This window comes from Brienomyrus brachyistius, chromosome 6 (assembly GCF_023856365.1).
Source record: "Brienomyrus brachyistius isolate T26 chromosome 6, BBRACH_0.4, whole genome shotgun sequence".
Taxonomy (NCBI): Eukaryota; Metazoa; Chordata; class Actinopteri; order Osteoglossiformes; family Mormyridae; genus Brienomyrus; species Brienomyrus brachyistius.
Genome location: NC_064538.1, coordinates 25,854,703 through 25,869,720, shown reverse-complemented (window position 1 = coordinate 25,869,720; position 15,018 = coordinate 25,854,703). Strand labels below are relative to the sequence as shown.

At 38.5% G+C, this 15,018-nt stretch overlaps 1 protein-coding gene across 1 annotated transcript in view; it reads right to left on the bottom strand.

Annotated features, from left to right (window-relative positions):
* The window catches only part of LOC125745416 (SLIT-ROBO Rho GTPase-activating protein 3-like), a 55,391-nt gene that overhangs the window by 30,289 nt on the left and 10,084 nt on the right, over positions 1 to 15,018 (bottom strand). Inside the window, exons 2-3 of the mRNA XM_049018297.1 lie at positions 9,900 to 10,086; positions 167 to 329 (exon numbers count right to left, since the gene is read on the bottom strand). Coding sequence (XP_048874254.1) covers positions 167 to 329; positions 9,900 to 10,086 — 350 coding nt within the window. The remainder of the gene's footprint in view (positions 1 to 166; positions 330 to 9,899; positions 10,087 to 15,018) is intronic.

Genomic DNA, 15,018 nt, shown 5'->3' with positions numbered 1-15,018 from the left:
CTGATCCTGGTAAGTCACATATTTTAGCTCCAGTCAACTGGTACTAAACCAATTGCCCCAATTAATCACTAAAAAACTAAACTCCATGCTTCAAAGCTTATCCCGGACCATACTGAAATAACCCCACTACAAAGAAATTTAGAGAGGGTTTCCCCACAAGCCTGACCTTTTTGAAGAGCCTGATGACGTCCTCGTTGACTTGGGAAAGGCGCACAGTGACGTTGTTGTTGAAGATGTCACTGAGGGTGGCGTGGTCCCTGCTTTCCCGCCTTGTCTGGTTCAGGACTAGGAACCAGCAGTTTACTGGGGACAAGAGGTGTTGGTCCTTCCTGAAACATCCAGAGGGAATACAGAACATTCAAAACACTGCTTATTTAATCAAATGCAAAGCCTGAGCTTTAGTACTCATTTTCATTCTTGGTCATATCTGCCCTTGGGAATGAGGCCAGTGCAACACTATTCATAAAACAAGAGGAATTACATTAATGCTCACTATTCTGCATATGCACTGTAGTCTACTGATTAATAATACGGAGGAGGTTTGCCATTTATTTCCCTTCAGAATGCTATGGTCTGCATTTATTACATAATTCCACAGGGAGAGTGTGGAGTCCACTGTTACAGTGACAGACTGGACTGGACTGACAATACAGAGGCAGTCTACAGGAAAAGGGCAAAGCAGTCTTTTCATCCCGAGGATTTGAGGTGTGCATACTGTAATCATGGGGTGTTTCTCAATATCAAGAAAGCAAAGATCATACTTTTGGTTGTGATCAGTCTTGCTAACTTGCCTTCCAAGAACGATCTTGGCCCACCATGAATCATTTGGTGAGGATGCAATCGATGCACCTTTGACTTTGTGGTCAAGAACGAAGGATTATTGCCATCCTCTGCATTTATGTTATTGAGTATCGGAACTGGTCTTCAGCAATGGAAGATGACGTAAAATGGGTACACGAGAACACAAGTACAGCCGAGTACGCATATTGAGAAGCACCCCTGCTAAACTTATTCTATCAATCTGTTTATTTTATTTAAATTGTATTTTTTAACAAAGGTGTTCATTCTAATACACGCGGATACACAAATCTCTCTCTGGGTGTGACTACGTATCACCTGTTTATCCTATGCTTCGCTACACCCCCATCACAACTTTCACCCTTGTCTTGGTCTGGGTGCTATATTGAATTTTTACATTATATCAATATACTTTCAAGACCACATCTACAATGACATAATGCCCTTTATAATTATATACTTTTAATTATAATTATATACTTTTAATTATATCATTTTATTAAAATTAGGGATCCATTAATGATTTTTCACCAAAACTAAGAGAATTTGTTGTAAACAATGCAAGAATGTTGGCTGTGTCATTGCACAGACTCCCGGATCCCACAGCTAGGCTACATCCCAAGGCTCTTTTTTCATGGATCCCCTGCTGCCCCCCTCGATGACTCCAAATGTTGGAAGTTTGTGAAGCTGACGAGTGAATGAACGAGTGAGTGAGTGCGGAGCCCAGACAAAACAGCAGCATCGGGACACACCCGCATTTGTGTTGACTTACTATGCTCCGCCTGTGTGTGTGAAGTCATCACTGAATTCGAAGCATTTATGCCCCCGCTCTCACAAAAATAAAAAAATAAATAAATTGTTGTGGGTGTCACCAAAGATGAATTTCTCTTCCTCAAAGGATGCTCTTGACTAGACTACCGAAGGGGTGGTTTGAGTGAAAACTGGCCCTTGCTGACTGTTCCCTAAGGTACTGGGACAGCATTTCAACATCTGGAATTTGGAAAAATTTCCAGTGCAAAAGAAATGTAGTCAGGGAGAGTGACGGTATAGAATATAAACTGCAATAATAAAATAGCGATAAAAAATGTAGAATATAAAGAGAGTTAGGAATAAAAAATAAAAATAGAAATATGTACAAATATAATAAAATGTGCAATTAGTATCTCACAGTAAAGCTGATGGAGGCAAAAGACAAAGAATTATTGTTACTTGGTTCGTTTCTTTTTAAAACACTGACATATGGCTCACAGGTTAAAAAATATATTCTGCAATGTTTGATTAATTTTGTTGAAGAGTGCTAACTTAAAATGAAAGTCTATCCAGTTATTTAACACACTTTCAAAAGTTGTCAGTCTTCTGTTTTTATAGCCATTTGCAAAATAGGTTTTAGATTTAGATTTTCGGTTTTTTGTTCATAAACATTCACCTTCTGTTTAAAGAGCAATGTCATAAACTGCTAAAAATGTAGCTGTAGACAGTGGAGTGAAAAGGTTTTAGTTTGAGGCTGCTTTATTGAACCAATTTAAACAATTTATTTTTGCATTTATTTTCAGACTTCTGTTTGCAATAATGAAAATGGCTCTACTGAATAGTTGTATATTTGCAAACAGGGAAGGAAATCCCGTATGTCCATTTCGTTTTGACCACCCTTTAACACTTTTTAAATAAAAGTGTTTTTTTTTGACATCTCACATGTCACTTACAGTAAAATGACGCATAGCCCACTTGCACAGTGCTTATTGTAATGGGCCCAGTTTCTCGAAGCCTTCTTCATGCTACCTTCTCTACCTTAAGTTGTCTCTTAATGTCTTTCATGAAATGTTCTTAAGTATATCTTCCATAAGATATTCCTTTGTAAGGTTTGTCTGAGCCTCTCTTAGCTGTCTCATCGCTGTTGTTGGCTCATACTGCTCATTTAAAATAACACTAACATCGTTAAGGGTACAATTTCATAACCAAAAATCATTTAACTACAACATAATTCAGATTCATAATGAAACTTAAGGAACGCTTTGTTGATTATGTATTTATTTATTAACTGGGGAGGTGGGAGGGGGGGTTCTGTCAATATTGAGACGTTCTCCCAATTCCCGACGCCCACTGAATGCACAAATCTCTGATAATGTGCCGGAGTCACGGAATATCAAAACTTTCGTTCATGAGGTTGATAATAGTCAACACTGCAGTTCATTTACATGGAAACCTAATATATTTTCCTCAATAAAGCACCCTTTAATAGTCTTTAGCAATTAATAGTGAAGCACATGGGAGATTCTCTTTTGTTTAGAGAGTAACACAACTTTTTTTTCTGCTATTGTGCCATTGCTTCTCCAGATATCAATGACATGAACACATATTAGTGCACGCAGGTGTTTCATAGAACAAAAAAAAGTAAAACGGTGATACTACAATCTGTGGAGATGGGTTTGTGCACCCTATCAGCGAAAATCATATTTACAATTAGATAATTCGTTGAATAAAGTGAGTGTAAAATATTTCATGCCACAACCTCATACATACAAGTAAGACTGGAAAAGAAGTTTAAGTTTAGGTAAATTCGTTGAATAAAGTGAGTGTAAAATATTTCATGCCACATCCTCATACATACAGGTAAGACTGGAAAAGAAGGAGCCGAACCAAGATGGTTTTCTCACACTGCCCCCTGGTGGACATAACTTTTAATCCTCCAGATTGACATAAACTATGCATGCAGGTATGAGCAGCACCACTACTTGGATAGTGATAACAGGCATAAATACTTGTGTGGCCCACGTAGAGTACAAACTAGCCCTGACATTAATTGGCCTGTGTGTCACCTCATATTTATACTCCAGTGAAGCACAAAGTTATGGCTAAGTGTGTTTAATACCCAGAATAAACTTAAAAATGCAAAATATGATTATTTAGATCAACTAATGTGAGTGAGCTCCTGCAGCTCGATTAAATAGTGAGATAAATGTGAATTTTACTTTCAAAGAATGCCAAAAATTGTGGCCTACATATAAAATGTTTTTGTGATAATTTCTTTTGCTTTTTGCTAATATTTTTTATGAAATATCTAGAGTATAAACAATTTTAAAAAAATTAAGACAATATTAACTTTTATTTACGAAAAGTGCCAATAATTCAAAAGGACAATGTATACCTAAGTCTCACAGAATAGAATAGAATAGAAATCTTTATTGTCATTGTACATGTTCAACAAAACCTTGTTTACCTCCCACCAAAGCTATAAAAGATGGATACAACAATAAAATAGAAAATAATATACACAATGCACACAATCAAGGTGAATGGTGAAAATTCAGAATCATAGCTGTTTAATGACTTCTTCACAGACTTCTGAGTGACTACATAGTAACATGTTTCCACTGTATTTCTCTTACACTAGACTCATGAATTAAATCAAAATATAGACTTTCCCAGTCCCTGCCAGTCAACTGGCTGTTCAAACCAGACAGCATGTGTCAGCAATTCTCCTGGGAGATTATGGGGGTATAGTTTGTTTTACAGGTATTCATACAAGTGTCTACAATATTTGTGAACTGCAAACTGCCAAATTCTGCATGGCTTATTATTGGCAAGGGTGAGTAAACTTCAAGCACACATTGATTATTTCCAGTGTATTACGTATCTATATCAATATCAACTGTACACACAGGAGGTCAGTCTTGCAGGCTTGACAAGGTGGCTATTCTGTCCTGAATTCTTTCTGCCCCATTAATCCAGGTAAGACCAGTCAACACACCCATATCAAGTCCCTCTGGGGTTTCATCGGATTCTTTAGCATGTCACATCCGATCACTTTGAGGCTTTTGTTTGCAGCTCATGGACACGCAATTTCTGGCCATGCTGCATTTTTCAGATAAACAAAGACTGCAAATAAAATACCAGTGCATGCATCTTTAAAAAGACACAGCAATCTCAGGAGGGTGGGCTGGTGTACTGAGCATGCTGTATTGACTTGCCTGTTCTTTGTTTTGTGTTTTGTCTACAAATATTTGTCTTTCTCTTTTGTCCTAGCAAAAAGATAGCAATTTCAGACCTGCTAACTCTGCATTCTTCTTTTATTTGCTATTCAACCCTCGCAAAGCATAGTGGCTTAGGGGTTAGGACTGTCACCTTCAACCTCCTGGCTGCAGTTTCAAATCCTGTCCCAGCTATGAGCGTGAAGTTCACGACATCGCTGTGTTGATTGGTTTTCCTCCGAGCTTCTGCTTACTAAAACGTTTGTTAAGGCAAACTGATATCTCTAAATAACTTATAGTTTATGTATGTGTCCTGTAATAAACCGACAACCCATCCAGGGTGTTCGGCTGTCTTAGCTCCAGGTTCTCTGTGACCCTGTACTGAAACAGTAAGAAGACGGATAGATTCACGTAATAATGTTTGTGCTTCTATCAACCTCTGTCCTTATTTTCCTTACGTAACTCTAACAGTGTTTGTTGAAGGCCTCCATTGGAAAGTAATGTACAACTGTACTAACAACTTAAAAATTTCATGAGAGAATTCAAGAGTGGTATTATTTCAGTTTCTACCAAAAACAAAAGAAGTCAATATCAAAAAGGCAATTAAAGGCTATTGGAGGGGGATTATCAAAACTACCCAAAAAAATTGCCATTTTGTTTTGAAGATCCTACCAGCTTTGGACAGCATTTGGCTGATGGGGCACAGGGACAAGAGCTTGAGCTGACCTCTCTATCATTATGATGGCAAGGGCTAGATCTGAATGCAGAGCATCCCATAAACCATGGAATCATTCTAAGGCCCTGGTCTGAGCTTTGTCTAATTATCAACTTGATTGGACAAAACAAATCAAAATCAAATATAAACTACAGCAAAACACCATAGTCAAAAGATAAAATGGTTACACTGTCTCCTAGAGGTTGATACATATTTGTTGTATTTCTTCTATTTCTTGTTGGAAAAGCATAGTTTACAACAGAAGTAAAGCAATCGGTCGATTTGTGAATATTAATATACTGATTCCCATGGGGGGTGGCATGGTGGTGCAGTGGTTAGCACTGTTGCCTCACACCTCTGGGATCCAGGTTCGAGTCTCCACCTGGGTTACATGTGTGTGGAGTTTGCATGTTCTCCCCATGTCGTCGTGGGGTTTCCTCCGGGTACTCCGGTTTCCCCCCACAGTCCAAAAACATGCTGAGGCTGATTGGACTTGTTAAATTGCCCATATGTGTGCATGAATGGTGTGTGAGTGTGCCCTGCGATGGGCTGGTCCCCCATCATGGGTTGTTCCCTGCCTCGTGCCCATAGCTTCCGGGATAGGCTCCGGACCCCCCGCGACCCAGTAGGATAAGCGGTTTGGAAAATGGATGGATGGATGGATGGATGGATGGTTCCCATGGACTCGTCATGTTGATCGAATCAATCGACTTCACCCTTCAATTTTGAAAACATACAACCACTTATCATGGATTCTTCTAAGATACCCTTGGCTGCAGTTGAAAGATAATATGGATGAAGGGGGACAGCCAGTGCCTCCTGGGCTTGCAGTATTCCTTTGATCTTCCATAAAGGTCTTTCATAAAGAAAAATACTCATTATATAAACCACTTCATATTTATCTATGATACTCATCAAGATGAGTATGGCCACTTCATGTAAAGTCTTGAAGCACCTTTGGGAACAGGGATTATATGGCAAGGCAGAGAAAAGTGTATCCTATCAGACCACTGTTCCGTTCCTGAAATATGTTTTGGGACCAGAGGGAGTATGTACAAGTGAACACAAGGTCGCAGCAGTTTCAGACTGGCTAATACCCAAGACAGCTAAAGAGCTGAATTGCTTCCTAGTCTTTGCTAATTTCTACAGTTACTTGACACGAAATTTCAGTTTAGTGGCTGCCCCAATACCTACCTTTATTCACGGAAACACTAACACTCAACTGACTCTAAGCATTCAACGAACTCGCGGCTCTAAATGTGTCATATATGGCTCCATTTTCTGTCACTTGAGCAGAGCCCCAAGTATATTGATCGCTCTGAAATCATTAAGGGTATTGAGCCTATTGCAAACCTACTGCAGTTACAGTACCTGTCAAGTACCAGAAATCACTCACATTTCATGTCTATGCTAAAACCTCTTACAATATTTTATATATTTATTATATCTTATATTATGCATTACTTATTTGTTTGTCTGTATAATTTATATGCATATTCTGTCAATCCCCAGCCTGTTCCCACCTAGCCTTCTCCCACATTGGATGCTGGTGGAGAACCGACTTACTCCATTTAAGTCCTTATGGACTCTCATCACCAATAACATTGGATATGGTCCCAAATGATAGTCTTGGGTTGCTGCACATTCTGATTGATTGAGGACTTCTATTGCACCCATCCAGATCACCCTGCTCCACACCCTCATACTTGTCTAGCTGAATGTCATTCTAGGGAGTTGGGTAGCCCCTGCAAAGGGAACAATACTCAAACATCTGCCTCCAGTCAGCAGTCCCTGCAGACACTCCCAGCAAACTCCGCCTCACAAGAATATCAGTCATGCCTGGTGTACATTTCTTAAGGATCTTCTGTGATGTAAGTCATTTGGCTGATATGCAGCCTACTCATTACTAAACTGACTCCAAATGTCTTGTCATTTTTGAATTCTTGCCTGTTTTCTGACCTTGTTTCCTGTACTTGATTCAGATTTGATATCTGCCTTGCTCTGGGTTAGTGTTTGAACTTGGCTTGTGTTTTGCACCTAACACCTGGATTACACATTGCTGCTTGTGATTCATTAGACCTGCGTAATCTGCACTTGGATCTCAGAACTCTTTCATAATATGTAATTTGATCAGAAACCATTATATTTGTCGTGCTCATATGCTACTTGTACTTCACATTCATTGGAAGCTCAGCCCAGCCACACTTTTGCGAGTTAGGCCTAACACACGGAACTCCGGGTTAGGCTCTGGACCCCCCACGACACAAATTAGAAAAAAATTTACAGAACGTGGATGGATAATCAGACCTATTAATGAATTAAACTAATATAATTTAATATAGTTTTATCATTATCGGCAAAATATGCATAGATTAATTCAGCTCTATAAAATACACAGACTCTTATTAATTTGGTCTCTGCTGTTACAAAACAGTACTGATAATACACTAAGGGTAGTTTTATATTTCTGCTTGTTCTGTTCATTCAGCTTAGTTAAATTTTTGTCCTTGAAGAAAGAAATATATATGAATTGAAACATAGGCTAGACAAGACTTTAAACAGAAACACAAAAGATAATAACTGCTAAATTACATTACCATCAAGTGACTTATATCTATTATCAGGCAACCTGCCAATCTTTAAACTCCTCATATAAATCAGGATCAGCGAAAGACAGACGCTTCTCTAGCTTAGACATATTGCCGCAGCAGAAGCGGAGCTCAAACAATTGCGACCAGTTTCGCCAAAATCGGACGCAAACAGGTGGCTGGCAAACCAGGGGTGTCATGTGACCATTTAAACAAACTAAAGCAGCAGAAAAGAAAATTTCAACGACACAAAGCGGCACAAACTGTTGAAACCAGTCTGGTCAGAAATGAAGGCAAATGGGGGCGGGTGGAGAGGAGCAAAATGCAGATTTGGCACGTCCATTATGTAATTTCTTAAAGGGGGTGTGTTTTTCATGTATGCAATAGAGATGTACAGTACATTTCAATCAAAGATGAATTTCGCAAAGTGGTAGAACCGTACCGTTTATAATTCTTGGTATTGTAAAACGATACTGATACTGATATACCGAACAGCGTTATATTTGACTGACGCAAATACTGCCTTTTTACTCCACAGGGACTGTTTATACCGACTTACTTATGCATATTACTTTAGCATATCGTGACATCTTTGGTTTTGCGTATCTTCATCATATTACTCGATTTTTACATTCTGCCCAACCTGCCTGTTTTATTAATTGGAATTAAATATTAATTCACGCAATAAATGTCAGGCAGTTCCAGTCATTTTACTTACATGAGGATAACCAAGCTAAAAAGTGACTATCCTTTTTAACATGTCCTGTAACTATTTTGTATCTGTACATCTTTAAGGCCTAATTGCCTGTAAAGAATAATTTGGGTTCAGCACAGAAAGATATAAAAACTGGAAAGAGGAAAGTGGCTGAGAGGGGGTGTGAGTCCTTGGGGAGCAGATGAACATCTTGACAGTTCTAGATTTAGACTCAAACACACCTAAAAACAATGGCACTGGGAGAGACACGGTGTGACAAACAGATCAAACCGCTTTTTCTCTAGTCTTCTCCCATATTAAAATGGGTTTTGCTCCAAAGCCAAACCTTTCACTGTAACTGAATATAGCCAAAGCCCTTCATATGCTAATCTATAGGAAGAGGTTCACTAAATGCTCTCCACAGTAAACTATACGCAAGTAAACCAAACGAACTAAACTATCTGGGGCATGACAATGTCATTTGATTATTCAGCATAAGTCACAAAAACACGAGTCAGATGGATCAAGCTGCTGGTTTGCGTTGGTTTGCTGCTTTGGTTCAGTATGCTCACAACAGGAAGCATTAAATACAGATGACCTATGTACACGAAACACTAATAATTCCCCGTCTCCTTCCTATGTCTGCCAGCCAATGAATATATATGTCTGTGGTAATATTCCTTGCTCTCAGACTGAAAATGAAACATACCGGGAGGCCTGATGAACAACAGTACACTTGTACAGATCAGATAGCAACGTCAGTGTGTCGTACCTCACAGGCCTTACACAAGACCTCTGCCGCAATAAACATAAATGTAGACTATGGAATCAGGTTCATTTATTTAGGCCTTAACTTGTTTTATTCAGGTTGCGGAAATCTTGAGCGCTCGCACATAGAAGAACATTAACCAGGCATGATTCTCATACTAAACTTAAAAAAACCAAAACATGTAAGTAAATTACTGGTGTAAATTATAAATTTCTCTATACGCATAACCTTGTATTATTTTTGCAGGTAATTAATTAATTAATTATGCGACACCCAACATGGAAAATCTGGGTTAGGAAATAAGATTATCGTTTACAAAGTTTCCAGCCAATCCCCGCTCACTCTGGGCGGCTGTTCTGAATCTCACCGGTGGTCTCTGGAACTTCGCATCTTGGAGGAGAACCGCTCCGCCAGCTTCTCCAGGCTGCGAGAATACTCCAGCTGGAGCTCAGCTTTGCGGCGGAAGAACTCCTGCAGGTCCTGGAGCAGCTGCAGGCGTGACTCTGTCTGCTGTTCCATGCATTTCAGCTGCTCCGCCAACTGACTGCGAATCTCTATGGTCAATCAGAGAAATGCAATCGTCATGAAACAGTTTATACTCCAAGCAGGAGTGCAAATCTGCAATCCAAGCATGGGATATTTATGACTTCACAAGACGTATTTTAAGTAGAAAGGCTTATACACAGTATGCACTGATGAGCAAAGACATTATGACAACCCTCAGGCAACAACGCAGTACCAGTTTCAACTCAAATCTTGCCTCTTGGGTTTTATTTAAATTTTTTTATTATTTATTTACTTATTATTCTTAAACGTGAACTGAATTCCAGCAATTGTCTTAATTTTTCACTGACTATCAAACCAGCATCAATAGTTTACTGTCTGAATATGATACTGGCGATGAATCAAAAGACCTTCCTGTCCACTGTGACAGATAACTAGCAAAACCCATTTTGCTAACTACCCTGGTACCAAATGTAGCACAGCAATTGACCCAGTTCCAAATCATGAACTATTGTTTTTACAAGAACATCCTCTGGAAATAGCTATAATGTCCCACATTTAGCCAGCCTAAAACAACTTATTTGGCTCTCCCTCCCTTCGGATAGATATGTTTGACCAGCATGCAGGTAATATCACTGTGGGTACTGATGTGTCAAATTTCGTACCCTGGTATGCGACCACACATACTGTACTCAAGCTGTTATATAATCAAAGTAAACAAAAATACAATGGTATGAAAGAACACAATACTGTGGAAAATATTTCCCTTATTTAAAATTGACTGTCATTTTCAGTTCTAGGCCAGATGAGTCACCCAATCTGAAAACCAAAAGTAGCAAAATTTTGACATAACTATCCTGCTTATTTTAAATAAGTGTCTGCTAGAGTTTCTAAAGTTTCCACTCCACTGATTCTACAAATCCGGAATAACAAAAGAGATGTGGAGTGATTTTATCATGTCCTTGGAACGAGCGTGTCACAGACTAACAACACCGAAAAAGCTATTCACTTATAAGGCTTACACAGACCTTCTGACACAAAGTGCAAGCAAACAAATACGATACACAAAAGGCCTGCATGACGCGTGGTGTTAATATTGACATTGCACATTATGCATATATGATTTTCACATTGCTGTCAGCTGGATCGAGACCATCAATGTCACACTAAAACACGTTTGCCATTAGCAAGCTTTGCAGTTTCAATGATCCATAGAGACAAGACCGAGCAAAAGCAGGAGATCTGTTGGCACAATTCATGGTAACACCACCAACTTATTTGATAAAGTCTGTATTTGTAGATAACATCAAGTTCTACTGTTTTGATCCTGAAGATCTACTGATGGTGCTGGAAAATAGGCCATATCACTGAAGATAAGAACCCTACAGAACATACAAAAGCCCTAGAAAAGTTGTCTGTGTACGTTTTGTACATTAAAAGATTCTTTTATCCCTTGAGAACAGCGAATCCCATAAATTCTGCAGACGGCTCACAATGTGTTGTTCTTATTTAATCAAACTGTGGACTCAACTAAAAACAAAAGGATGCTTCACATTTGAACCTGACTCTGTGCCAATGGAGCAACGTGCAAGAAACACTGATGCTGACTGGAGACCTAACCTGAAATACACACTTTGCACTTCTATATTTCTATCGATCCAAATATTAATATTAGCAAACTTCTGGGAAGTTACACACTTCCTTATAGTTAATACGGACCTAATATCAATCTATTTAATTGAATTATACAGCTACTGGTATATCACTAAAATGTTTTAAGACTGGATACCGTTCTGTCTTGCAAGTGGTTATAATCACAAACAGTAAATCACAGGACCTGCTAAGTAACTCATATACATTACATATCACCCAACACACATGTTGGTTGTACCTTCCTCCTACACACAGTGTCCCTAACAGGGCTGTTTTACAATCCTGTTTCCGTGTAAAATAAAAACAGCATGCAAAGCTTTGTGACCCATATTTAATTGAAAATAAAACAAAAGGTAACATATCAAATGTTGGGAAATGTTATTGTTTTATGACAAATACATGATCAATTTGAATTTCAGGTAAGCAACATGTTTCAAAACAGTTGGGGAACAAAAGCCTGGAAATGCTAGACTGTAATGCTAAAGCAAAACACCTGACTAAATATCTCACAATTACTTAGGTTAATTGGCAACAGGTCATTAAGATGAGGGTATAAAAAGAGCCTCCCACTGAGGCAGAGTCTGCAGGATGGGGGGAGGTTCACCACTCTGTGAAAGACTGCATGAGCAGGTATTACAACAGTGTACAACAAAGACTAGTGTTCCTCAATGAAGTGCAACGAATCTGGGAAATTCGTCATCTGCCATACATAATATTAGTAAAAGACTCTGGAAAATCTCTGTGCACAAGGGACAAGGCCGGAAAGCAAAGACACAGACATGATTCTATAGTGGAAATAATTGCATGGGTTCAGAAACACTTCAGAAAACCATTGTTTCTGAACACAGTTCGTCGCTGCATCCACGGTTGCAGGATGAAACTCCATGCAAAGAAGAAAACTTATTTAAACATGATTCAGAGATGCCGCCGACTTCTCTGGGCTCATTTAACATGAACTGAGACAAAACATAAAATTGTCCTGTAGCCAGACGAATAAAAAATTCTAATTCTTTTAGGAAATCATGGATGCAGCATCCTACGGGCAAAATACAGTAGGAGAGGGACCAGCTTGTTATCACAGGGCAGCTCAGAAGTCAGCATCTGTGATGGTATGTGGGTGCATTAGTGCTGAACGATATATATAGGTTTTGGAGCAACATATGCTTTCATCCAGACAACCTGTTTTTCCAGATAAGGCCTTATATATTTGAGCAAGACAAAGCCAAACCGCATTCTGCTAGTATTACAACAGCACGGCTCCATGGTAGATAAGTCCGGGTGCTAGACGGGCCTGCATCATGAAACGAAAAATATGACAAAGGAGACCCCAATGAGCTGTTGAAATCCTACATCAGGCAAGAATGGGGTTTCACTTTTAAAACTCCAGCAACTGGTCTTTTTTGAAACTTTTTTGAAACGTGTCACTGGCATCAAATTCAAATTGAGCATGTATTCATCATAAGACAAAAAAAATTCTCAGTTTCAACATTTGATATGTTGTCTTTGTTATATTTTCAGTTTATTGTGGGTTTCTATTTGTAAATCACTGTATGCTCTTTTCAAATACATTTTACATTGGGTTGTGTAAGCTTATATTATAAAGCAGAAGGAAGAATATAGGCTTTAATCAGTCTATCATCACATGACTCCTGCTAGAGAAGAGGATGCTGTTTTTAGAAAGGCCGATGCACATGATAGATAGTATCTTATTCAACCAAAAATGGCTGCATGCTGAATGGGTGATGCAGCATAATGTAAATACATGTGAACACTTGCAACAGCTTTCAGCAATTTTCTGCATCACATCATTATACCAGCCATTAAACTAAACACAGAAGGCCAGCTGAAACTTGAAAAAGCCTGACATCGTCTTGGAGACTGAACTCATACTTTGGTCTGCATGTGCAATAACCAGAAGATATTTTATAATTAAACTGCATTAAACATTTTATTATTTATTAGAGGTGGGAACTGGCGGAAACCATAAATTGATATTAATCAATTTAATATCAATATTTGCTTCCCAATTCGATATGTATCATGCATTATGTTTTTGCTGAAGAGCAGTGCAGGTCCACATTTAGTAAATTCCAGCTTAAATTATTTTTGGTTCAGAATGCACAATGAAACGAATGACTATATTTCTTTACACGGGCGAAAACTGAATTCACAAGTAGGTATTCAATGCGGATAACATTCTGCTAATTGTGACTGTGAATTGGTTAAAGCAAGTGCTGGAGAGACCCTCTCATGTCACTCAAATCATAGTTTGGGAACATTTGGGTTTTCTGATAAATTACACCAACACGGACTAGGGCTTCACGTTTTTTTCAAAAATTAAGTTCAAAGAAATTTCTACGGAGCCCCTAAGAGGTTGAGGTGGGAATTTTTTTTTTATAGTTTTGCGTTCCCTCGCAATATTTTTACGATCCCACTACACTTGCCCACTTGCTATTTGCTGCAACGTGACAGCAACGATAAACCTGAATAGATGTCTTGCTTGAAGACACTGGCGGAGAATGGACACTAGTGAAATTATTAATAAATATGTATGAAAACATAATATGAAAGTTCTATAGTGCGCATTATCCCCCATAGTTTAATGGTTAAAGCACACGTCACTGGAAATGTCTGTATCATTTAGGTTTATACGTATTAGTCCAGCTGTCTTGCTTACGGTCACTGGCAGTGAATAAACACTGCGCAGTTATTAATAAATACATATAAAAATACATTATATTAAAGTCGCATGGTGTGCATTGTCCCCTGTAGTTTAATGTTTGTTAATATTCTAAAAATTTTGCCACGGAACACAAAAGTATTGGGAAGGGAACACAAAACTATTAAAAATATGTTTTTCCACCATGACCTCTTAGGGCTCAGTAAATTTCAAATGTCATGCAATTTGATGGAATGTATTCGAATACCTGTGAACAGCCCCCCCCCCCCCCCCCCCCAAAAAAAAAAAAAAAACAACACAGCACAGAATCATTCTTTCCAGTATTTTATTAACAGCCCATCACATTATACAGAACCCCTAAGAGGTCAAGGGTGGGAAAATATTTTTTGAAATAATTTCGTGTTTCCCCTCAATAGTTTTACTGTCCCACACAGTTTTGCGTTATGAATAATAACTGTACTGTGTCAGTTTGAAGTAGAAAAGAATTAATTAAGTATAAACCTAAAATAATTGCATTGTGTCCATTGACCGACAGTGACTGTAAACAAGACAGCTGGGCTATTGAACATGAAGTACACACAAACACTGAAAAACATTATATCCTCACATACACAGACATGATCAAATACATGTAAAAACACATATTAAA